The sequence below is a fragment of the Phocoena sinus genome, chromosome 16 (genome assembly GCF_008692025.1).
Source record: "Phocoena sinus isolate mPhoSin1 chromosome 16, mPhoSin1.pri, whole genome shotgun sequence".
NCBI classification, from domain to species: domain Eukaryota; kingdom Metazoa; phylum Chordata; class Mammalia; order Artiodactyla; family Phocoenidae; genus Phocoena; species Phocoena sinus.
In genome coordinates, this window is record NC_045778.1 from 25,013,597 (window position 1) to 25,039,522 (window position 25,926).

At 39.7% G+C, this 25,926-nt stretch overlaps 1 protein-coding gene across 2 annotated transcripts; it reads right to left on the reverse strand.

Moving 5' to 3' along the window:
* Positions 1-121: 121 nt before the first annotated feature.
* On the reverse strand, positions 122-20,932 carry PLA2G12B (phospholipase A2 group XIIB). Of its 2 annotated transcripts, none has more exons than XM_032609025.1 (4): positions 20,573-20,932; positions 9,887-9,975; positions 6,185-6,350; positions 122-657 (listed from the first exon to the last, which is right to left on the reverse strand). In XM_032609025.1, exons 1-4 carry the CDS (start codon positions 20,781-20,783, stop codon positions 539-541), a joined length of 585 nt encoding a protein of 194 aa, XP_032464916.1. In that variant the 5' UTR covers positions 20,784-20,932; the 3' UTR covers positions 122-538. The 2 variants fall into 2 exon arrangements, with proteins under 2 accessions (XP_032464916.1, XP_032464915.1); XM_032609024.1 differs by having other exon boundaries at positions 122-660.
* Positions 20,933-25,926: the final 4,994 nt, after the last annotated feature.

Here is a 25,926-nt window from a genome sequence, read left to right on the forward strand (position 1 = left end):
ATCTTCAGCACCAGTGGGAATAACTGTTATCATTGATGGAACTTACCAGGTTGGGTTCTGTTCTCTTCTAAGTGAAATGGAAGCATATTGGTGATAATGGAATTCATTCATCTCTTTTCAAATTTTCTAAAAAGTACACTTTATTAAATGTGAGATGCTTACTGGCAAGTGAAACATGGACCAGAGGAAAGTCATTGCCTCCCAAATGGTTGGACTCTCCAAAATTTCACTTATGAATATAATTATTAATTCCAGGAATCCTGGTATTTTAGTCTTTAAGAACTGAATTTCCAGGCAAATATGTCTTGGCTGGGGAGACCAGTGTTAAAGTGAAGCATAGTCTTCAAATCTCTCCATGTCTTTTTTCCAATTCTCCTCAAATGATGACTCACTTTTCAGCTGTAGAATAGTGTTTCCTTTCTCCTGCTTTGCGGTATCCAAACTTTTGGAAAAAAGAATGAGACGCATCTGCCGTACTACCATCTCCCAGACTGATGGCTGTGGTGTCACTCAAAATGGGAAAGAAATCACCTCTTCCTCATAAGTCTTCTTTCTCCTCTTCTGCACAGATGCAGGCTGCCCGCTGACTGTTCATAAAGGGCCGGCAGCCCAAGGTCCATACAGTGTTGAACACAGTATCAGCCAGAGAATCACAGCCTACTTGAAAAAGATTAAGAGAAATATAAAAGTTAAGTCTAAGCAATTTTGAAGAGGCAGCGTATTTCCAAGGATAACATGATACCCAGAGGAAAGTAGAGGCAGTGATCCAAATACAGAATTAAAATGAAAAAATAGATTTAACAAGCTTTTTCAGAGGAGCTTCTATCCAATCTAATAAAGCATAACACACTTTGGGATGCCCTCCTTTTATGGGCCTCCAGGTAGAAACCATGATTAGCAATCAGAATGCCCCACACCACTGTGCTTACTCCATGGAAAATTTACCTTTTTTTTTTTTCAGAATACTCCCTCAAATAACACTATTATGTTTCCTATAGCTTTCCCTATTCAAGTGTGGGGTGAATAACCAGGTTGCTAATATTTCGTGGAGGATTTTTGCATCTGTATTCATCAGGGATATTGGCCTGTAATTTTATTTTCTTGTAATATCTTTATCTGGTTTTGGAATAGGGTAGTGCTGGTCTCTTAAAATGCCTTTGGAAGTGTTCCCTCCTCATCTGCATTTTGAAAGAAGGATTGGTATTAATTCTTCTTTAAATGTTGAAGCCATTTAAATGGCTAACTAATTCTTCTTTGAATGTTGAAGCCACTTTAAAAGTGAAGCCAAAAAAAAAAAAAGTGAAGCCACCTGGTCCTAAATTTTTGTTTGTTGGGAGATTTTTGACTACTGATTCAATCTCCTTACTAGTAACAGTTCTGATTAGATTTTCTATTTCCTCATGATTCATTCTTGGTAGGTTGTATGTTTCTAGGAATTTATCCATTTCTTCTAGGCTGTCTAACTTGGTGTATAATTTTTCATGGTAGTCTTTTATGGTTCTTTGTATTTCTGTGATATTAGTTTTAATGTTTCCTCTTTCACCTCTGATTTTATTTATTTGCATCCTCTTTTTTTTTTTCTTGGCCAACCTAGCTAAAGTTTTGTCTATTTTATCTATTTTATAAAACAGCTCTCAGTTTAACTGATCTTTTCTATTGTCCTTTTAGTCTCTATTTCATTTATTTCCACTCTGATCTTTCTTATTTCCTTCCTTCTACAAACTTTAGGCTTCATTTGCTTTTCTTTTTCTAGTTCTTTGAAGTTTAAAGTTAGGTTTGTTGATGTGAGATCCTTCTTTTTTTTGATGTTGACATTTATTGCTATAAACTTCCCTCTTAGGACTGCTTTTACTGCTTCTCATAAGTCTTGGTGTGTTATATTCTCTTCTGATTTCTTCTTTGGCATATTGGTTGTTCAGTAGCATGTTGTTTAATCTCCACATTGTTCTCACCACTTCTATTCAATACTCTACTAGAAGTTCTAGCCAGGACAATTGGCAAGAGAAAGAAAAGGCATCTAAATTGAAAAGGAAGACAATATGCAGATGACATTATCTTGTGTACAGAAAAGCCTAAGGAATCTACTAAAACTTTCTTGGAGGTAATAAATGAGTTCAGTAAGGTTGCAAGATAAAAGATCAGTATACAAAAATCAATTGTAGTTGTATACATTATTGGCAAATAATCTGAAAATACAATTAAGAAAACAATTCCCTTTATAATAGCATCAAGGGATTTCCCTGGTGGCACAGTGGTTAAGAATCCACCTGCCAGGGCTTCCCTGGTGGCGCAGTGGTTAAGAGTCTGCCTGCCGATGCAGGGGACAGGGGTTCGTGTCCCGGTCTGGGACGATCCCACGTGCCGCAGAGCGGCTGGGCTGGTGAGCCATGGCCACTGAGCCTGCGCATCCGGAGCCTGTGCTCCGCAACGGGAGAAGCCACAACAGTGAGAGGCCCGCGTACCACCAAAAAAAAAAAAAAAAAGAATCTGCCTGCCAATGCAGGGGACACAGGTTTGATCCCTGGTCGAGGAAGATCCCACATGCTGTGGAGCAACTAAGCCCTTGTGTCACAACTACTGAGGCTGCATGCTGCAACTATTGGAGCTAACATGCCTAGAGCCCATGCTCCGCAACAAGAGAAACCACTGCAATGAGAAGCATGCACACCGCAATGAAGAGTAGCCCCCACTTGCTGCAACTAGAGAAAGCCTGCATGCAGCAACAAAGACACAACACAGCCAAAAAAAAAAAAAAAAAAGCATCAAAAAGGAAAAAATACTTAGGAACAAATTAAACAAAGGAGTATAAGAGCTGTGCTGTGAAAACTATAAAACATTGTTGAAAGAAATTAAAGAAGACCCAAATAAGTGGAAAGACATTCATGTTCATCGATCAGAAAACATAATTTTGTTAAGATGGCAATACTCCTCAGGACTTTCCTGGTGGTCCAGTGCAAAAGAATCATCCACCTTACAATGCAGGGGACGCGGGTTCGATCCCTGGTCAGGGAACTAAGATCCCACATGCTGCAAGGCACCTAAGCCAACACACCACAACTACTGAGCTCGCACACCTCAACTAGAGAGCCTGCATGCGGCAAACTACAGAGCCCACGTGCTCTGGAACCTGTGTGCCACAACTACAGAGCCCATGCGCCCTGGAGCCTGTGCGCCACAACTAGAGATGAGAAAACCCACACGCCACAACTAGAGAGAATCCTGTGCACCAGGACACAAAGAGCCCACGTGCCACAATGAAAGATCCCACATGCCTCAGCAAAGATCCCGTGTGCTGCAACTAAGACCCAAAGCAGCCAAAAATAAATAAAATGAATAATAAATAAATCTTTTAAAAAAAGATGGCAATACTCCTCAAATGGATTTACAGAGTCAACAAGAGTCCTATCAAAATTCCACCTGCCATTTCTTGAAGAAATTGACAAGCTGAACCTAAAATTCATATGGAAATGCAGAAGATCCAGAATATCTGAAGAAATCTTGAAAAAGAGCAAAGTTGAAGGACACTTCCTGATTTCAAAATTTACTACAAAATTACAATAATAGGAACAGTGTGGTACTGGCATAGATCAATGGAATAGAATTGAAAGTCTAGAAATAAACACTGCAATTATGGCAAATTGATTTTTGGCAAGGGTGCAAAGACAATTTATTGTGGGAAAGAATAGTCTCTTTCAACAAATGGTGCAGGAACAAATGGTGGGAAAGAATAGTCTTTTTCAACAAATGGTGTGTGTCCACATGCAAAAGAATGAAGTTGGACCCCTTTCTTACACAAAAATTAACTAAAATGTATCATAGGTCTAAATATATGAGCTACAACAAAACTCTTAGAAGAAAACTTAGGAGTAAATCTTTGTGACCTTGAGTTAGGCTAAGCCTTTTTACATATGACACCAAAAGTACAAGAAAAATTTTTTAAAAGGATAAAATGGACTTAATCAAAATGTAAAACTTTTGGGCTGCAAATTATATCATCAAGAAAGTGAAAAATCAACTCATAAAATGAGAGAAAACATTTGCAAGTCATATATCTGATAAAAGATTTGCATCCAGAATATATACAAGAAGTCTTATGACTCAATAATAAAAAGACAAATAACCCAATTTAAAAGGGGGCAAATGAATAGACATCTCTCCAAAGCAGTTATTTAATGGCCAATAAGCACATAAAAAGATGCTCAACATCATTAGCCATCAGGGAAATGCAAATCAAAACCACAATGAGATATAACTTCACACCTACTAGGGTCTGTAATAAGATAGATAATAACAAGTGTTGGCAAGGATGTGGAGAAATTGGAACCATAATACATTGCTGGTGGGAATGTGAAATGGTATAGCTGTTTTGGAAATCAGTTTGTTATAAAATTACCATATAACCCAGAAATTCCCCTCCTAGATATATATCCAAGAGAAATGAAAACATGTCACCACAAAAACTTGTACATAAATGTTCATACCAGAACTATTCATAATAGCCCAAAAGTGGAAACAACCCAAATGTCCATCAATTGATGAATGGATAGAGAAAACATATTATATCCATACAATGGAATGCTATTCAGCAATAAAAAGGAATGAAATACTGATACATGCTACAATATGGATAAACCTTGCCAAGTGAAAGAATCCAGTCACAGAAGACCACATATTTTATGACACCATTTATATGAATTGTCCAGAATAGGCAAATTTATAGAGAAAACAGACTAATGGTTGCCTAGAGCTAGCCAGGGGAACGATGTAGTGGGACTACTAATGGCTCTAGAGTTTCTTTTTGGAGTGATGAAAATGTTCTAAAATTAATTGTGGGGCTGATTGCATAACTCTGTGAACATATTTTAAAAAGCATTTAAATGGTTGAATTTTATAGTATGTGAGTTATATCTCAATAAAACTGAACAACAACAAAAAAATGAATGATCAGAGTATTTCAAGCACAGGGAACTGAAGAGGCAGAAAGATTTGCGCCATCAACCCACATAGTTTGGAATAGCAGAAGTCAGGAAAGAAATCAGAAATAAGCAAGATGATGCTGGAGAGGTAGGCTAGGACTGAGTCAGAAAGGGCTATGAATGTCATGCTAAGGACTTGGATTTAATCCTAAGGAAGAGGAACCTATTGAAGGACTTACACGGAGGGTGGAGATGATCAGATTCGTCTGGTATGAAAATATACCTGGTCTCTATGGGGTCAATAGAGACCCCATGGATGGGACCCAGAGATTGGGTTAATCTGTAGTAACCAGGCAAGTGATATATCAAAGAGATATTTAGGAGAAAGAATCAATAGGATGTTGCTTGGAGGGAGTAACTTGACCTGACCCTAGATTAGCAGCAGGCACTTTTTCACCTTTTGTAGGTACAGATAGAATGATACTCCCTTTTACAGGGCCTAATTAATTATTCATATTTTCAAGCCCTCAGACATTCACTACAGGACAGCACTCTAGACATTGATCTATAACAAGATCCGAGATTCTTCCTGCAGCTGACTTTCTCGATGGCATGGGGCCAGCTCTTCATAAGCCTGAATTTCAAACTTCACCATCTAAAAATATACAATGCTAATACCTGGATGTAATGTTTGGGCTTCAGAAACTAAAGGATTACAACTTTTCCTAAGGTAAATTAGGAAAAAGAAATTACAGAATCAGTGCTAGAAATTAGGTAGGTAAGTAGTTGTTTGAAAATAATTATCCTCAAAGATATAGAGACTTTTACACAAAAAAGATAGATTTTTAAATTAAAATTCTTTCCCTGACGAGAACAAAATAAGAAAAAAAAAAAGGCTTAAACCCAAGCATGTAGTCCTATACGGAATAATTCCTGATATGGAAAATTATTTAACAGTGGAATGGATCACGAAAGCCAGTTGGGCAACTCTTGCTCTGTCCTTAGAGGATAGATTTTATTTCTCTGGGAAGGCTTTGGTATGGCCCTGTCCATCAGGAGTGGTGCCAGCAGCTCCTGGGCAGGACAGCAAGAACTTTAGTGAAGGATTGCCCAGAATCTTCCTTCCCCCTTGCTTGCATTGGTCACAGGATAAAGAAAGATCAGTGAGCTCTGATGGTCTCTTTGAGTAAAAGGGCTCTGGCTACATTTCTGTGTGAAAACAGGAACAAAACTCCCTGCTCACGGGTAGATGCACTTAAGATTCCTACCTTGTATGTTGGAGACAAAGCCCAGACTCCGCTTAAGGTCAGAGCAGATAGAGTGGAGACACCATCGGAATTTTGCATCACAGCGATACTTGTTGGCACCGCAAGTGTCATAACAGACGTCCAGCTGGTTGCAGCACTTGGTCATTGCTGGAATGCCCAAGTCCATCTGAGGAAAAGTGAAGGAAGAAAAGTGAAGGAAGAAAATGCCACGTTTAGACCAAGGACCTTAGGCAACCTTGCCCACCTTGTTCTCAAATTCCTGTTACAGATTCAGATCTATTCAGAAGCACCGATGACTGGAAAGAATACATCAGATTGACAGTCACAGGATGCTAAGTTTTGATCATGATCTGGTTATTAGTTTAATAACTTTGAATGGCCCACTTTTCTTCTTTTTCTTTTGGGGTTTAGTAATTTTCAAATTCACAGGCCACTATAGTGCTAAAAATAGAAATCAGAAAGTTAGGCAAGAGGGCATAGCTTCAAGACTGGCAAATTCAACTAAAACCTATGCTATACGAGATTTTGTTTAAACAAAAGATTCCAAGTCTCAGAAGTATGAAAAATTAAGCCTCAGTTCATAAAGAGGTCACCAGCATTTATCAGGGATCCATCCCATGCAGCACTGTTTTAAGTATGTGTATATGTGTTTGTATGTGTCGAGGAGCAGAGTGGGGATAGAACATAGTTCCTGACCACGAGGGGACTATGATCAAACAACAAAGTAACACACACACACACACACACACACACACACACACACACACACACACACATTTATAAAGCATCCTAAACTATTACAAATGTGTCATAAACTAAGTTCGTAGACTGCCACATGTAGAGTTACCAAACAGGAATTTTTTTGAAAGGATTATTAGAGATGATGGTAGACTTAAGATACAGCCGGTAAAGAAAGGAAATAATGAGCATATCATATATGAGCAAGTCAATTAGTTTGTTTAGTCTTTCAAGGGTCTTAGCAGGGTGATGTATTATATATTTTTATTATATATATCTATATCTATATATATTTATTTATATATATTTTTTTTATTTTTTTAATTAAGGAGAAAGGCAAGTTGATAGATGGCCTTGACATCCAAAATAGCAAGTTAGATTTGATAAAGACTCTTGAGGAAGGAAGGGACATGTTGCAATAAGTGATTAAAGAGGAGTAATCATTCTGTGGTTTATAAAACAGATGAGAACAGGGTGAGTTTAGACATGGATCTTTTTTTTTTTAAACATCTTTATTGAAGTATAATTGCTTCACAATGGTGTGTTAGTTTCTGCTTTATAACAAAGTGAATCAGCTATACATATACATATATCCCTGTATCTCTTCCCTCTTGTGTCTCCCTCCCTCCCTCCCCATCCCACCCCTCTAGGTGGTCACAAAGCACAGAGCTGATCTCCCTGTGCTATGCAGTTGCTTCCCACTAGCTATCGGTTTTACATTTGGTAGTGTATATATGTCCATGCCACTCTCTCACTTTGTCCCAGCTTACCCTTCCCTCTCCCCGTGTCCTCAAGTCCATTCTCTAGTAGGTCTGCATCTTTACTCCCATCCTGCCCCTAGGTTCTTTTTTTTTTTTAGATTCCATATATATGTGTTAGCATACAGTATTGTTTTTCTCTTTCTGACTTACTTCACTCTGTATGACAGACTCTAGGTCCATCCACCTCACTACAGATAACTCAGTTTCGTTTCTTTTTATGGCTGAGTAATATTCCATTGTATATATGTGCCACATCTTTATCCAGTCATCTGTCGATGGACAGTTAGGTTGCTTCCATAGACATGGGTCTTTTGCAGTTCTTCTCACAATATAGACTTGGACTTGGATGGAAGCTGTGAAAATCTGGTTTCAAGGTATGGGTGGGGATTGATTAACCAGCTATCATAGATCCTTTCCTCTTGGGTCTCCTTAAGTGTTCTCTTGTTTGAACTTTTACTACAAGACCACCTAGAGAAGAATATGGACTTTGGTAGTTTAAAAGGCCCTTTTAAGCAAAAACCAAAACAAAGCATTATTACATTAAGAGATAATCTAACTCATTAGACTAGGCAAAGGCCTGGACTCAGCAATTCTGGGTAAATTCCCATCATCTGACACCTGAAGCAAGCTACTTTGCTTGTACCTCACCCCTAAACCTAAGAATACATCACAACAGAGGTAACAGAATTAGATGAGTATAGGGGCTATCATTCAACTCAACTCAATTGGAAATTCTTGAACTAGTTCTAAATAATATTTGTACCTGTAAACAAAATGACATTACTCCCAAAATAGAGTGCATACCACTTTCTTAGCTACTAAATTGATATCAAGTAAAAGATATTAGCCAAAAATACATTGTTTCTCTAATGTATATTTGGAAGGATTATCTTCTGTGTCCATTCACGTACTGATGATTGTGGACCAGGTTAGGCGTACAGCTGTGAAGGTTGTGCAGTGAACAAGAGTGTCGTATCTAAGGGGGCACCTTCCCACAAGACATCATAGATTTATATATTTATTAAGAAAAATATCCAGCCAGTGGCAGGCATTTCCTTTTCTTACAAAATCAGTATATTAAGCTTAGTTGGTTTTTTTTTGGTTTTGGGGTTTTTTTTGCGGTACGCGGGCCTCTCACTGTTGGGGCCTCTCCTGTTGCGGGGCACAGGCTCCGGACGCACAGGCTCAGCGGCCATGGCTCACGGGCCCAGCCACTCCGCGGCATGTGGGATCTTCCCGGACCGGGGCACGAACCCATGTCCCCTGCATCGGCAGGCGGACTCTCAACCACTGCGCCACCAGGGAAGCCCTAAGCTTAGTTTCTGACAAATGGAAGAAAACCATCTTGAGGAAAGGGAACTTTTTTTCAATTTGCACAAAAATGCCACATGGGTGAGCAGCATTTTACTTAGAAGAATAAACATTATGCTGCTTAGAAAATTACTACAAAAATCTTTTGAACCAGCAGAAAAGTGAAGTTTAGCCTGATTAAGACACCAACTAAAGGCATAGCTAAACTATGATTTTAGATATGAAATCCTTCTACCTACATTTTACATGAAACCTCTTTTCTAAAGTGAAAAAGGTAAAAGGGCTTCCAAGGGGTCTTAAAAGAAATTAATTATTCCTTGTTTTTAAAGGAAGTCGACAGTTTGAGAAACAGTCAGAGGCAAAATGATAAATGTTTAGCCAGTGGCTTGTTGTGTGTATGGGCATGTGGGTGGATGGAGGTGTGTTTGCAGGTTCCTATAATGTTAATACTCCAAACATAGTTGATTTGACGGCACCGTCACCAAGTTAGCTGCTTGCAAAAGTGCTGAGGATACAGCAATCAGCCCTCACTGGTACTGGTCAGTACCAGTTTGCTCCAGTACATCACTGGAAAGTCTCACCAATTTAAATAAGTCAAACTTGTCAGATGTATTTCAAATTAAGTTATGTTTGGTTCACTAAGGCTCAGCTGATATTTGCATTGGTGCTTTCAGAGTTCACTACACAACGACTTATCTGGGGGATAGCTGCCTCTGAGAAAAGGAAATCAGAAACTTTCTTTGAAAATGATCTCCCTTCCTCTGTATCCAATTTAAAATACTAATCATATTTCTCAATCATATTCCTTAAGTGTTGAGTTCCATCAGTGGTAACTCTTGGATTAGTTTTAGTTAAAACCAATCAACTAAGAAAACAATGGTGGTGTACATACACTTTCTGGTACCTTGAGACCCAGGAAATAGGAACTGCAGCCGTTGGGCTCCTGAGGCTTGTATCCAGGTCTGGGCATTGGTGCCTTTCCTAGCAGGGGAAAGAGAGGAAAGAAGCGGGAAGAAATGTTTAGAAATTAAGCATTTGGGAACATTCACCAAATAAAAATGATCTAAAAAGCATGTTCAGTTTTTCCTTTAAAAGTCACTGCTCCTGGGACTTCCCTGGTGGCACAGTGAAGAATCCGCCAGCCAATGCAGGGGACACAGGTTCAATCCTCGGTCCGGGAAGATCCCACGTGCTGCTGAGCAACTAAGCCCGTGCGCCACAACTACTGAGCCTGGGCTCTAGAGCCTGTGCATCACAACTACTGAGGCCGCGTGCCACAACTACTGAAGCCCACACGCCTAGAGCCTGTGCTCCGCAACAAGAGAAGCCACCGCAGTGAGAAGCACGCGCACCGCAACGAAGAGTAGCCCCACTCGCCGCAAGTAGAGAAAGCCCACGCACAGCAGCAAAGACCCAATGCAGCAGAAAATAAAATAAAGAAAGAATTTTTTTTTTAATTAAAAGAAAAATTCACTGCTCCTCACCAGACTTAAATTAGGTGGTGATGATGATTATGATGATATCATAAGAGAGTAATAACCTTCAGACCAGGTTGGCGTTTTTCTCCGAATATTGAAGAATTTTATGAGCACTTATTTACTAACAATTCTAATGTTTCTTACATGCACGACCTTGAAGATAAGGTCTGTGGCAAAACCAAACTAAAACTCAAGGTTTCTCATTCTTCTATCCACTGTAAGACCACATACTATGCACAGAGACCTGATCATACACTTAAGGGATCAGAATTAAAACAGTACCACAAACTTTTTTAGAATAGCGTGAAGGAAATTTTGCAAGATTTCATAAATGCAGACAAAGCATTGTTGACCAAAGGGCAAAGAAAACACCCCACTGAAACATTTTAGGCATTTGTGTCACAGAACTAAGGCGAAACTATCCGAAAAGCTTTGGATTTCTTAGTTTCTCCTACTTGGCTTTTGGGTAATTTTATAATCTTGCAAATGCATACAGAGAAGCTTTGTCAGTGTGTCAAGGGTAGTCATTATAGATAAAGATAACCTTGACCTGAGATGACCTCAGGACAGTCATCTGCAGTTAGTATTTTTATCCCATTATCCAGATAAGGAATATGGGGCTAAGAGGTTTTGTGACTTGCCTGAGTCATATAGAAAGTGGGGGGAATTGGGATATAAATCCAGATATATCCTGTTTGACTCCAAAGCCCATGTTCTTTCCCCAGTTCCTTTGCCTCATGTAGGATATGCAAGACGTAACAGAAGACGGAGGAAATTAGCTAAGAATTAATCCTCCAAGTGAGACACATGGCATTTTCTCTTTCTTTTCTTTAATCTTCTCTTGCCAGGTATTTTATTTTCAATTATTTTGTATTATGAAATATTTCAAAACTGAAGTCAGAGAAACAAATACCCATGTACCCACTACACAAACACAATGAATGTTAACTTGCCAAACATGCTGTATTTTTTCTGTTTAATTAAATGGTGTAAGTACAGTCGAAGCCCCTTTGCACCCCATCTTTCTGTTTTAATTTTTAGGTAGGAAGTCTATGCTTTAGAGCCCTCCCTCCTTATTATTCTTAAGAACTGCCTTCATTACTCTTGGACATTTACTCTTGCATATGAATTTGAGAGTCAAATTAGTCTACATGAGACATGTAGATTATGTCTACAAGAGATGAAATGAGGATTTGTATTTAAAATACATTGAATTTACAGATTAATTTGGAGACAACTGACTTTCTTATAATATTCTGTATTCCCAAACATGGGCCTAATATAGCTTTCCATTTACTTAGGTCTTCCTTTATGTCTTTCAACAGCGTGTTATAATTTTCTCCATATATTTATTACACCTCCTACATACTGTATTATTCAGATGCTTAAACAAGATAGGATATCTCATCAAGATCCAGAATTAAGGCTCAGAAGCCTGGAATGATAAATCTGACCTTTTCTGGAACCCAGGCTGCTTCTAGCCTTCAGCTCTACCAGCCCTGGAATTTAGCCCTAACTCTCATGATCCAAGATGGAGCTTCAGCCAACACATCCATATTACAAGCAGCAGGATGGAAGAAGGAGGTGGAAAGGTCAGAGCTCCTCTCTTTAATAAACACACTCCAGAATGTTACACACATCACTTCATCTTACTTCCCTTTGGCTAGACCTTAATCAAATGGCAACACGTGGTTGCAAAGGTGGGCTAGGAAATGAAGTTTTTCTTCAATGGAGGCAGCCGTGAGCCCTGCTGGAAGTTGGGAGGAGGGCTTATGAATGTAGAAAAGGGGGACAGTAAGCAGTCTCTGCCACAGTCTGTTTGGGTATTTGTTGCTGTGGTACAACATGTGTATATGATGGTGTTTCAAGGTGGCCCTCAGTGATCCCCATTTCCTGGTATTCATAACCTTGTGTATTGTCCTAGGGTTGGTCTGTGTGGTCAACAGAATATGGCAGAAGTGGAGCCATGTTGCTTCCAAGATTACATTATAAAAGACTACAACTTCTAGGAAGGGTAAGCTGGGACGAAGCGAGAGCAGCATTGACATATGTACACTACCAAATGTAAAATAGGTAGCTAGTGGGAAGCAGCCACATAGCACAGGGAGATCAGCTAGGTGCTTTGTGACCACCTAGAGGGGTGGGATAGGGAGGGTGGGAGGGAGACGCAAGAGGGAGGGGATATGGGGATATATGTATACGTATAGCTGATTCACTTTGTTATACAGCAGAAACTAACACAACATTGTAACACAATTATACTCCAATAAAGATGTCAAAAAAAAAGGCTACAACTTCTGTCATGGAAAGGTCCATTGGTAAAAAACTAAAGCTTCCTGCTAACAGCCACATGAGTTTGGAAGGAGATCTCCAGCTTCAGTCATATCTTCAGAGACTAATATCAACAGGCAGTGTGACTACAACTTTATGAGAAACTGAGAGCCAGAAACACCCAGCAGAGCCCCTAGATTCCTGACCCTCAGAAACTGTGTGATACAATAAATGTTTGTTATTTTCTGCTGCTAAGTTTGGGGGTCACCTGCTACTCAACAATACATAACTATTGCAGTTGCCATTATGATTTGCATCTCTTTTTCATTACATTTTTTTCTACGACAGCTCTATTGAGATGTAATTAATATATTATATGTTCACCCGTTTAATGTGTGTAATTCAATGGGTTTTAGCTTTTCACAGAGTTGTGAGACCATCACCACAATCTAATTTTAGAACATTTTTATCATCCCCGTACCCATCTTTAGCAGTCATGCTCCATCTTTCACAGTTCATCCATATTATCTTTATGGCTGAATAATATTCCATTCTCTAGATGTACCACAGTTTGTTTATTTATGCACCATTGATGGACGTGGTGGTCATTTCCATCTTTTGGCTATTGTGAAGAGTGCTGCTATGAATAATTGTGTACAAGTATTTGTTTGAATATCTGTTTTCAGTTCTTTTGGGTGTACATACCCGAGGAGTGGAATTGCTGGGTCACATAGTAATTCTGTTTAACTTTTTGAGGAATTATCAGCAGGCTTTCTTCAGCAGCTGTACCATTTTGCATTCCCACCAGAAATGCACAAAAATTCCAATTTCCTCAATCCCCACAGTTTCACTACAATGTATCTATAGGTGGACTGTGTATCCTTACCCCACTTGGAATAATCTGAAGACTCGGGTGTCTTTCGCCTCTGGAGAATTCACAGCCCTTGTATGAATTTTTTATTTTCTTCATTCTCTATAGTTTCTCCTTCTGGGCCTCTTATACTGAATGGTGATTCTTTTTAATCCTGTCCCTCATATATCTTAATCTCTCTTTCATATTTTCTATCTTTTTCTCTCTATACTGAATTTTTACTAGCTTCATCAAATTTATTTTCCATTTTACTAATTATCTCTAGGTTGACTAACTGCTAGGTTATCTGCTATGTAACCCATCCACTGAGTTTTTTTCTTCTGATGACTGTAATTTTCATTTCTTGGAGTTCTATGTAAATGTTCTTTAAATCTGTGTATTCATTTTCATTGAGTCCTGTTTTTTTAATTATGTTTTCTACTGCTTCTTTTATTTCTTTAATAATTTCAAATGTTGTTATTTTTTTATTATCTCCATTCCTTGGGATGCCATTTCATTTTTTTTTTTTTTTTGTGGTATGCGGGCCTCTCTCTGTTGTGGCCTCTCCCGCTGCGGGGCACAGGCTCCGGACGCGCAGGCTCAGCGGCCATAGCTCGTGGGCCCAGCCACTCCGCAGCATGTGGGATCCTCCCGGACCGGGGCACGAACCCGTGTCCCCTCCATCGGCAGGTGGACTCCCAACCACTGCGCCACCAGGGAAGCCCGCCATTTCATTTTTTGATGTCTACTGACTCTCCCGCATGGTGGGTTATCTTTTTGAATGGTATGTAATTGTTTTCGGGAGGGCTTGTTTTTCTAAATGAATTCCTGTGCCCTGTGTCACATACTACAAAGTAGTCCCTAACTGCTTTTGCTGTGGCTCTAGGAGTCCCAAGATAAGTGAGGCACATGTCTTTATGTTAATTTCTCAGCTTGGGATACTCACACCAGGCCAGCTGTATAGATTCAGATTCCTCACCTATGCATAGTGTATGCTTCAAGTAGTGATTTTTTTTGTTTTGGCTGCATTGAGTCTTCATTGCTGTGTGTAGGCCTTTTCTAGTTGCAGCAAGCAGGGGCTACTCTTCCTTGCAGTACGCAGGCTTCTCATTGCGGTGGCTTCTCTGGTTGCGGACCACAGGCTCTAGGTGCGTGGGCTTCAGTAGTTGTGGCTCACGGGCTCTAGAGCACAGGCTCAGTAGTCGTGGTGCACAGGCTTAGTTGCTCCACAGCATGTGGGATCTTCGTGGACCAGGGCTCGAACCCATGTCCCCTGCATTGACAGGTGGATTCTTAACCACTGCGCCACCAGGGAAGCCCAGGTAGTGATTTTTCTTAGTGGATGTTCTTTATTCCTCCTCCAAGCTCCAGCCCCAGGTGGACAGAAAGCATTCTTGCTACTTCTTGGAATGTTGGATAATCCAATAATCTAATCCGTTTTAAACAGACTAGACAGTTTCTCAGGCTCTAAGCTTTATGCAGACTGCTCAGTTCCAACTTCCCAATTCTTACTAGTGAAATTTACTTTTCCTCTCTATGAGCAATAAAGCCCATTCCTCAGCCCCTGGAGTCTATATATGTGCCAGACTGACACCCCCAAGGGCCATGGCAGCATCAGCTCCTGCTGCCACTTTGGCTTTTTGTTTCCCCTTCATTTCTAGAACTTGAAGTTTTCCCATTATTTCATTCTAGGTTGAGTGTGTGTTTTTTGTTTTAATATTTTATTTCCACCCCGTCTTTCTTGTTATTTGTAATGGAGAGGTCCTGTACTTGTTGACACAGAGTCCACCAGCCCACCAGTAATCCCTGCATTACTTTTCAAAGGTCTTGAGAAATATAACTTAGCATTGATACTCTACTAACCTGCCGTGTGTGTGTGTGTGTGTGTGTGTGTGTGTGTGTGTGTGTGTGTGTGTGTGTGTATGTAGCACTGGGAATAGGGGAATGGGTAAAGTGTATTAAATAATATTAGTAATCAAATTACACATATGAAAATAATCAAACTATGTCATACTATTAAAGCGTATTGTCTCTTGGAGGTGAGACTATGGTGATTTTGTTTTTTCTTCAGATTGTTCTTTTACAAATGTTCTACCTATGCTAGCTTTATAGAAATCAGGGGGAAAATTTCAATGAAGAAACAAATGTCTAAATTTTATGGTGAAATTTAGCTCTTTAATAATTTCGCTGATAAAGGGCTTTTGCAGCAGACTCAGTCCAGTTTCCTGAGTTACCCTCTGCCATTTTTGCAGTTGGTAACTCACAGAAGATAAAACTCTGATATTCCAGTTTGAAAGCTAATGGGACACCAATTATAGATACGTCCCACCTGGCCTGATATTGATGACAGTTTTTTTTTTTTTTTAATACTTTATGAAAGCTGTAGAAATTCTGTTTGAAGCTTGAATTAAAAGTTCTAAGAAAAAAGGTGATGGTTTGAGTCCATACAGAAATAAGGTACTATATCCTCATATTACAGTCAGAGCAGATTTGAGTTGTGTTGAGTCTTTTCAGTTTGATGTTTTGAGTCTAGGCATCAATAATGTACAATGTCCACAAACTAATTTTATTTTTTGGTTTTGGCTATTTATAGGAGTGGGAGGCTGACCATCTGATTTTTTGGATGAGGGCTTGGCAAACACTGGCCCAAGTCCAGCCCATTACCTGTTCTTGTATAACCTGCCAGATAAAAATGATTTTTATATTTTTAAATGATTGGGGGGAAAGTCAAAACAAGGATAATATTGTGTGACATATGAAAATTATTTGAAATTAAAACTTTAGTGCTCACAAAAAAGTTTTTTTTAGAACACAGCAACACTCATTCCTTATGTATTAGCTATAGCTGCTTTCACAGAAAAAAAGAGCCGAATGTTGTTATGACCTTGGTGTGAGGATGGTCTTTTAAGCAAGACAAAAAATGCAGAAGCTATAAAGAAAAGGACTGATAGACTGGTTCTTAGGAAAATTTAAAACTTCTGCATAAAGTGAAACGCCACAAAACACCTAAAAGACAAATGAGGGAGTTAGGCATGAAACCCAAAAGTTCTACCCGCAGGAAGGTCCGCTACCTCCTGGGCCCCACCGTTTTTCTCTCTGTTTTGTCACTGAAAACAACAGTAAAACTGTCTGGCACTTTATCACCCAGGCCAAGGGTTAAACCGCTTAGGAGGGTGTGGCCCTCCTCCCCACCCAGCTGGTTCCCGCAGAAGTGGCTCTGTGTGCTCCACTAGAGGTCTGCCTAGGAGTCCAAGGGCCATATTTGAAGGGTACATCCTGCTTCCTGCCAGAAACCCTCAAATACAGCATGAGGAACACAACAAGGGAACAAAACAGAACTGTGACAATTTAACTGAAGCAATAAACTCTATTTCAGTCACTAAAACAGATTAAGTTACTGCATGAGGTAAGGCGAGCGACTTGTCCTGGTTTGCCTGGGACCATCCTTGTTTTAGTACTTAAAGTCCCACGTTCCAGGAACGCGCACCCCTTCCCCCCATCACCGGCAAACCTGGACGTTTCCTCACCCTTCTCGAGAACAACCATTGCCCTCTAAGTCAGTAGCTGTTTTCTTTTTTTGGGCCCCAGGTCCTCTAAGAATCTGATGAAGGCTGTGAATTCTTTGTCTAGAAAAATGTATAAATTCACAGGTTCATAAAATTTTGCTCTAAGATTTCAAACAGATAAAAATTCTCCTGAAAATAAGAATGCTGATATTTAAGGATACCTTTCTTCCTAGAACTAAACCCAAGAAGAAAATCATCATGAGGTCCTTTTATCAAAGTGTGACGGTGTGGTTGATAGCTTAAATCATGATTTACAAGACACAGAAACTCTGCCTCACAGACCTTCATAAAGGCACAGAACACCTAAATCATCATTTGATGATTTCTTCCAGAAGCTGAGAGGATGGTGTCCAGCAACTGGGATTTCATGTTTTTTAATTTTATTTTGAAAGGGAATCTGAAGAATCTGAATGCATAGTTAACCTGTTCACCACATTTTCTCATAACATTTATAAAATTTGTTTGGTATCTGCCATGTTCCATACGGCACTAATTCTTTATATATATTATCTTTAATTCTTACAACAACCTTGTAAGGTAGGTATTATTAACATTAGTTATAAACATGAGGAAACAAAGGTTGAGAGACGTAACTTGCCCAAGGTCATCAGCAATGAGATTTCCCCAACCCCCACCCCCACCCACAGTACAAACTCCTGATTTTTCCATTACTAGTATTTCTCAAAGTCTGGTTCGAGGACCACGTGTGCAGTTCCTAGCACAGACCTACTGAATCAGAATCCCTGAGGTGGGAGAGGGAATCGTGTTCACATTAGTGCAGACCCCTTAAACCAGTTGTACCATGTATGCTATTGATCCATGCTGAATCTCGTTATATTTACAGCCCGATCATTTGGCAAGTTCAGATGTTGTGTGTTGACCTGAAAACGAATTGTAGATACAAGAAGTGTGGAAAGCAATATTGATACACTAGCGTAGGCTAGCAGGATGCAAATATACCTTTGTCTGTCTGAACAATCTATGGGCTGAATGACCCCTTAAATAGTGCTCTCTACCTTGGTCACACTTTGCAATCACCTGGGAAACGTTAAAAATAATGATGTCTAGGTCCAACCCATGGAGATTCCCATTTAATTGATTTGGGCAGCAGGCATTTTTTTAAAGCCTCCCCCAGGTGATTCTAAGTGCAGAGCAAGGTCGGAACCACTGTTTTAAGCAGTGGTAAGTACCTACCAAATGGCAATTTTTTTTTCTTGTAGACTAACTGTTGCTAAATTGTTCCTTCTGACAAAAAAAAAAAAAAAATTGCAGTTTTTAAAGCAGTTTTTTCCTCAAAGTGTGGTCCCAGGACCACCAACAGCAGGATCACCTGTGAACTCTTAAGAATGCAAATTTTCTGGTCCCACCCCAGACCTACCCAATCAGTATAAGAGGGGTGAGGGCCAGCAGTCTGTTTAAACAAGCCCTTCAGGGGATTTGCAGCACAGCAAGTTTCTTTTAAAGAAAGAGAAGCCTCGTGCACAAGAAGTGTATCACACAGCAAACAGAGACTCAGTTAGTTATTAGCCGTTATCTGTTCAAAAGCCGGCTTGATCCACAATCAACTTGAGAAGAAGTTCTGTACTGCTTGGGCACAGCCTCCAGGTTTTTGGCTCTGCTGCGTTCCAGAGGTAACAAGGCTTAACCCCCTATTTCCTACGTGTTTTTCAGACCCCTGGTTGGACAGGTCCTGTTTTGTAGAGTGAGTGGAGTTATTTGTGTTCCTGCAATCTCTCTGTTGACTATTCTCATCCCCCACCCGTGGCTGCTGCATCGACTGACCCAGGTGCAGGCTTGCAACCAAAATTTGCTAAAATCTTTTAATGCTGTTTTGCTAGAGAAAAAGAGGGTTTGGTTCTCGTTTCCCTTAAAAAAAAAAAAAAAAAGTCCTGTTGTTATCTATTTGCTAAGCCACAGACCTAAGTCTTGTGTTGCCTCCAGGAAGGAAAATAGCACCAGTGTTGATCAAATATCTGAAGTGAGTTAACCCTTTCCTGCCGCATCCATGCAAACTAGGTGAGAACAGTCCCTGTGACAAGGCATCTCTGCATTAGTCTAACACACCTTAGACAAAGACATTGCTAGCGGTACAGGTGGGTCCTAGCATAGATTTACCCTATGGAATCTTCACAGAGACGCTGTAGCTTCCTTTTTTCAACATTCCCCTCTGAGATGAAAGCTTCTGTGCTGTAAAACTTGGTTCTGGAGGATTAACCATGGTCTCTTAGTCACTCCCCGTTTATAAGGAAGGGATTTCCCCCGCTCAAAGGTTAAAAAAAGGGACTGTGAGACTGATTGGGTGAGTCCAGCAAGTGTGTAGCTCTTTTGAGTCTCTCTCCAAGCTGAGTTTTATGTGTTGAGTGTCTGGAGAAAATATTTCTCAAGTGTTTTCCTGCTAGGCTAAACTCAACATTTTCATCTCTTAATCCCATGATGAAACATCTGATAAACTAAACAGTGAAGCAAATGCTGTATGAGGCTGTGTATGCTTTCAGAAATATCTTCGTTTGCGTTTGAAGTTACCCTTTGCCTCCCAGCTGCAAGGTCCAGGGCTCCACCTTCTGCTCCCGTTACACTGAATTCCAGTGCAAGGTGAAGGAAGAACGGGCCACAGGGTCTGCTCTTTTGCAGCCAGACCTGCACGCAGGCTCCCATGTACCCTCTTTACAACTCAGGTGAGGTAGTGCTCCTACCCATTCAGTTCCACATCCCCAGGCCTGCTTGGGGCCTGCTCCCTGGTGGACAGAGGCAGCTGGCAGACACCCATCCTACCCACCAAAGGACTGTCACTGCTGACTGAGGCAGGGACAGCTCTCTTGGGGGTGGTGGTGGTTAGGCAAATTGATCAGAGATTGACAGATCTGGAAGGAAGGTGTGAACTGCATTCAGGGGGAGAGACGAATCCATTTCCAAGCTAGGAGCAGAGTAACTGAGGAAGCGCAGAGTTTTCTGGCAGAATTTTCCCTGAATGTTCAGCTGAGTTTCCATCCCTAGGAACACCTCCCAAAGACATCTCCTATTCTTTCTCCCCACCCTTGCCACCTTTTCCTAAGTACCTACCTGCCTCACAATAAACCCATTAAATTGTCCCCAGGGAAACAATTCTCGCAAAACTCCTTGGAATAGGTTTGCCAGATAAAACACAGGAAGCTCAGTGAAATTTGTATTTCAGATAAACAACCAGTAATTTGTTACTATAATTGTGTCCCAAATATCTCACATATTTTAACAAAGTCTTGGTTGTTTATTTGAAATTCAAATTTCATTGGGTGTCCTATATTTTTAGTTGCTGAATCTGGCACCCCTCTAAGAGGTGGATCACAGGAAAAAGTACATGACAGATTGTGGCCCTGCTTAAGCTCTTCACAGGTCCACCAGTGACAGTCTCACCGGAAGAGAGACCATGCACTCACCATATCGGCATCTGTACTGACAGACTCCATTTTTCCCTCCCAGCAGTTCCAGAAAGGAATCGAAGTAGCTGTTGACAGATTCAAAGCTGCCCCGGATGTGCCGAAGGCCCCAGTCTGAATAGGACTCCTCTGCGTCAGGGCTGGTGTCACTCTGAGCCAGGCCACCCCCCAGGCTGAGCCACAAAATCAAGAAGCTAGTGGCCAGCGTCATCCTGTAACCAGGTAGGTACTGAGGTCCCTCCTCAAACCCCAGCCAGTGTCCCAGGAAGTCTGGGTACACGGCCCACCGGCCAGATGCCGAGCAAGACTGGGAAACGAATTATCTGGAGCACTCAATCTGTGTGTTCCCCAGAGGTGGACTTTAAACACAGCTATGGAGGTTGGGATGAGATCAGGGCAATTAGAAAGGGCAAAGGTTAGGCAGTAGGAGGGCCTATCTGAGGGATGGCCAGTGAGAGAGAGAACACTTAAGAGCGGATTCCCCAGCCCTGGAGCAGGGGGATGTTGGCCAACTTTTCAGAGGCGTGAGTTGTGGAGCAATTGGAATTCTACCCCCAACCAGCTGGTTAACCTATGGATTAGTTACAAGTTTGGTCCCCTAGGACAGGCCTCTTGACACAAAGGACGTAGCCGCACCCCTAAGCCAGTCACCTACGTATGGTAACTAGGGAGATGTAGGGAGATGCAGGAAGATGTGTAAAGGACTCAGGAAACCCCCCGTGATGGCGGGTCAACAGTGTCACCTGTACCAATGGTCCAGATATTGTCAGAGTTTGCTCTAAGTGTGCGTGATGGGAGGGTTCAGATTTAGGACCCCAGCTTCTGCGTCGGTCAATGCTTGGCTCTCAGACTCAGTCCTCTAATCTGGCAGAGCTCCTCATCAAAGCCATCCTAGTGCTGGGGCATTTTTGCCTCTGTATTTACAGCAGTATTTTTATTTACACTCAGCAGCGTCTGGTATCTACAGATTGCCCTGAGATAGAGCTGGGGGAACTCAGCTCTCTTAGTATTGTTCTTCCATTGAGTTGCTTAAAAGTCAGAGAGTTTATCAGAAACACTATTTGAAATTTTAGACTTTAAAAGTGTTGACCGGGGGCTTCCCTGGTGGCGCAGTGGTTGGGGGTCCGCCTGCCGGTGCGGGGGACGTGGGTTTGTGCCCCGGTCCGGGAAGATCCCTAAAAAAAAAAAGTGTTGACTGAAGTCTAGTGTTTTGGCATCATCTTCACTTTATACTTTGCTTTTTTAGTCATGTGAAGAAATAAATTCCATCCATGAAATCACTAAGCTAAAAAATGATGGCTTTATGGACCAAATGAGTTACTTAGCTTCTCTCTCAAAAGTCTGGAAAGCCCCAGAGAAAATAATGAATTAAATTTCTTCCTTTTAGATAGAAATATATTTGTCTAAAGACTCAGACTCCAGGAAGGGTAGTAGTTATAAAATATGAACAGCAACAATGCCACCAATATTTTAAAGTACCTACAATTTTTAAAACCACTGTGTGTGTGTGTATATATTTTTTTAAATTTCACATCAATTCTACAGAGGAGGGTAAATACCATTCCCATTTGAGAGGTGAGAAAACTGAGATACAAAGGTTAAATGACTCGGTCAAAGATAAACAGGCTATCAAGGATAAGAGCTGAGGGTCAGAACCAGCTATTACATAATCTGGGGTGCCCAGTCAAAATGAAAATGCAGAGCTCCTTTTCAAAAAGCAGGGAAAAAGTGCCATTAAGGGACCTAAAATACAAAGTTTTCCTTTAAAAATGTTTTATTGTGTTATCACTTGTAAAATATAATTGGGTAATAGTGATAACTGAGTAACAATATAAACTTATAAACTGCAAAAATATTTTTGGTGTCATAATTTTATATAATGTGATGTGTAATACTTTATTAATGTATGATGTGATTGATCATTTTTCTGACTTGCTTTTCTGTAAATTCATCTGTTAGGTCATCAAAATTTATACTTTTAATAACTTCATTTTCAATTCATACAATTGAAAGCAATGTCAGTTACTCTTGGCAAATGCAAGGTCACAAATAATATTTGATAATCTTTAATTTTGAGAAGGCTCTGCTGATCCAGCTCTTACTGGAGCTAGTAATAGTATTTTTCCCCCATTTCTTGATACCTTAAAACTTTTTGTAATTGCAGTAAACTATTCATACTTACCATTTGAACTATTTGTAAACGGACAGTGCAGTGTCTTTAAGTACATTAGGTACATTCACAGTGTTGTTCCGCTGTCGTCACTTCACATTTCCAGAAATTTTTTATCATCCCAGATTGAAACTCTATGCATATGAAACAATAATTCCCCATTCTCCTTTTCCTTCAGCCTCTGGCAACCACTGTTCTCCTTTCTGTCCATATGAATTTGTCTATACAAGGTACCTCATAGAAATGGCTCATACAATATTTGTCCTTTTGTGTCTGGCTTGTTTCACTGAGCATAATGTTGTCAAGTTTCATCCATGCTGAAGTATGTGTCAGTACTCATTGTGAATAATGCTGCTGTGAAATTAGTATACAAATACCTGTTTGAGTCTCTACTTTCAATTCTTTTGGGTACATTCCTAGAATTGGATTTGCTAGATCATATGGTAATTCTACATTTAACTTTTTGAGGAATCATCATATTGTCTTCCACTGTGGCTGCACCAGTTACATTGCCCCCAGCAATGCACAGGGTTACAATTTCTCCACATCCTTACCAGTGCTTGTTATTTTCCTTTTTTTTGACAACAGCCATCCTAATGGGTATGAGGTAATATCTCATTGCCGTTTTGATTTGCATTCTCTAATGATTAGTGATATTGAGCACCTTTTCAGGAGCTTTTTGGTCATTTGTATGTCATCATTGGAGAAGTGTCTATTCAAGACCCTCTTTGCCTAGTTTTTTTCCTCAGTGTTATTGAGATATAACTGGAATATAACATTATGTAAATTTAAGGTGGACATCATGATGATTTGGTACTTACATATATTGTGCAAGGATTACAACAGTAGGGTTAGTTAACACCTCCATCACTTCACATAATTATCATCCCTTTTTGTGGTGGGAACATTTAAGGTCAATTTTCTTAGCAACTTTCAAATATATAATAAAATGTTGTGAACTGTAGTCAATGTGCTATAGACTACATCCTCAGAACTTTAAAAAAATTTTTTATTGGAGTCTAGTTGATTTACAGTGTGTTAGTTTCAGGTGTACAGCAAAGTGAATGAGACATATATATATACATATATATATATATACACACACATACTTTTTCAGATTTAATAAAATTTTATTGGAGTATAGTTGATTTACAACGTTGTGTTAGTTGAGCTGTACAGCAAAGTGATTCAGTTATACAGATACATATATTCATTCTTTTTCAGATTCGGTTCCCATATAGGTTATTACAGAATATTGAGTAGAGTTCCTTGTGCTATACAGTAGGTCCTTGTTGGTTATCTATTTTATATATAGTAGTGTATGAATGTTAATCACAAGCTCCTAATTTATCCCTCCCCCTCCACGTTTCCTCTTTGGTAGCCATAAGTTTGTTTTCAAAATGTGTGAATCTGTTTCTGTTTTGTAAATAAGTTCATTTATATCATTTTTAAAAATTAGATTCCACATATGAATGAAATCACATGATATTTGTCTTTCTGTGTCTGACTTACTTTACTCAGTATGACAATCTGTAGGTCCATCCCTGTTGCTGCAAATGGCATTATTTTGTTCTATTTTTTTGACAGTCGTAGTCTAACCAAGTTTATTTTTTTATTTTTATTTTTTTAACATCTTTATTGGAGTATAATTGCTTTACAATGGTGTGTTAGTTTCTGCTTTATAACAAAGTGAATCAGTTATACATATACATATGTTCCCATATCTCTTCCCTCTTGCATCTCCCTCCCTCCCTCCCACCCTCCCTATCCCACCCCTCTAGGTGGTCACAAAGCACTGAGCTGATCTCCCTGTGCTATGCAGCTGCTTCCCACTAGCTATCTATTTTACATTTGGTAGTGTATATATGTCCATGCCACTCTCTCACTTTGTCACAGCTTACCCTTCCCCCTCCCCATATCCTCAAGTCCATTCTCCAGTAGGTCTGTGTCTTTATTCCCGTCTTACCCCTAGGTCCTTCATGACCTTTTTTTTTCTTAGATTCCATATATATGTGTTAGCATACGGTATTTGTTTTTCTCTTTCTGACTTACTTCACTCTGTATGACAGACTCTAGGTCTACCCACCTCACTACAAATAACTCAATTTCTTTTCTTTTTATGGCTGAGTAATATTCCATTGTATATATGTACATCTTCTTTATCCATTCCTCTGTTGATGAATATTTAGGTTGCTTCCATGTCTCGGCTACTGTTCTCCATAGTGGCTCCACCAATTTATATTCCCACCAACAGTGTAGAAGGGTTCCCTTTTCTCCACACCATCTCCAGCATTTATTGTTTGTAGATTTTTTGATGATGGCCATTCTGACCAGTGTGAGGTGAAACCTCATTGTAGTTTTGATTTGCGTTTCTCTAATAATTAGTGATGTTGAACAAATTTTCATGTGCTTTTTGGCCATCTCTATGTCTTCTTTGGAGACATGTCTATTTAGATCTTCCCATTTTTTGATAGGGTTGTTTGTTTTTTTGATATTGAGCTGCATGAGCTGTTTGTATATTTTGGAGATTAATCCCATGTCACTTGCATCATTTGCAAATATTTTCTCCCATTCTGTGGGCTGTCTTTTCGTTTTGTTTATGGTTTCCTTTTCTGTGCAAAAGCTTTTATATTTAATTAGGTCCCATTTGTTTTTTTTTTCTGTTTGTTTTTATTTTCATTATAATCTGGGAGGTGGATCAAAAAAAGATATTGCTGTGACTTATGTCAGAGAGTGTTCTGCCTATGTTTTCCTCTAAGAGTTTTATAGTATCCATCCTTACTTTTAGTTCTTTAATCTATTTTGAATTTATTTTTGTGTGTAGTGTTAGGGAATGTTCTATTCATTCTTTTACATGTAGCTGTCAGTTTTCCCAGCACCACTTATTGAAGAGATTGTCTTTTCTCCATTGTATTAGGTTGGCCTAGAAGTTCCTTTGGTTTTTAAGTTAAAATAAAAGACCCTTTTTTCATTTTAACCAAGAACTACACACTGCACAAATCTTTTCTTGCATTTCAGTTGCATATATACCTTCCTTGAAAAAGTAAAAGCATAATATGTGGGAAATGTTGTGTTTTTTCTTCCATCTTCAATATTAAAATTCACCAACTTTAAGGTTTTTTTTTAAATGTACGCTGATATGATACCTGTCACAATACAGTCTAACAAAATTGTTTCAAATGAA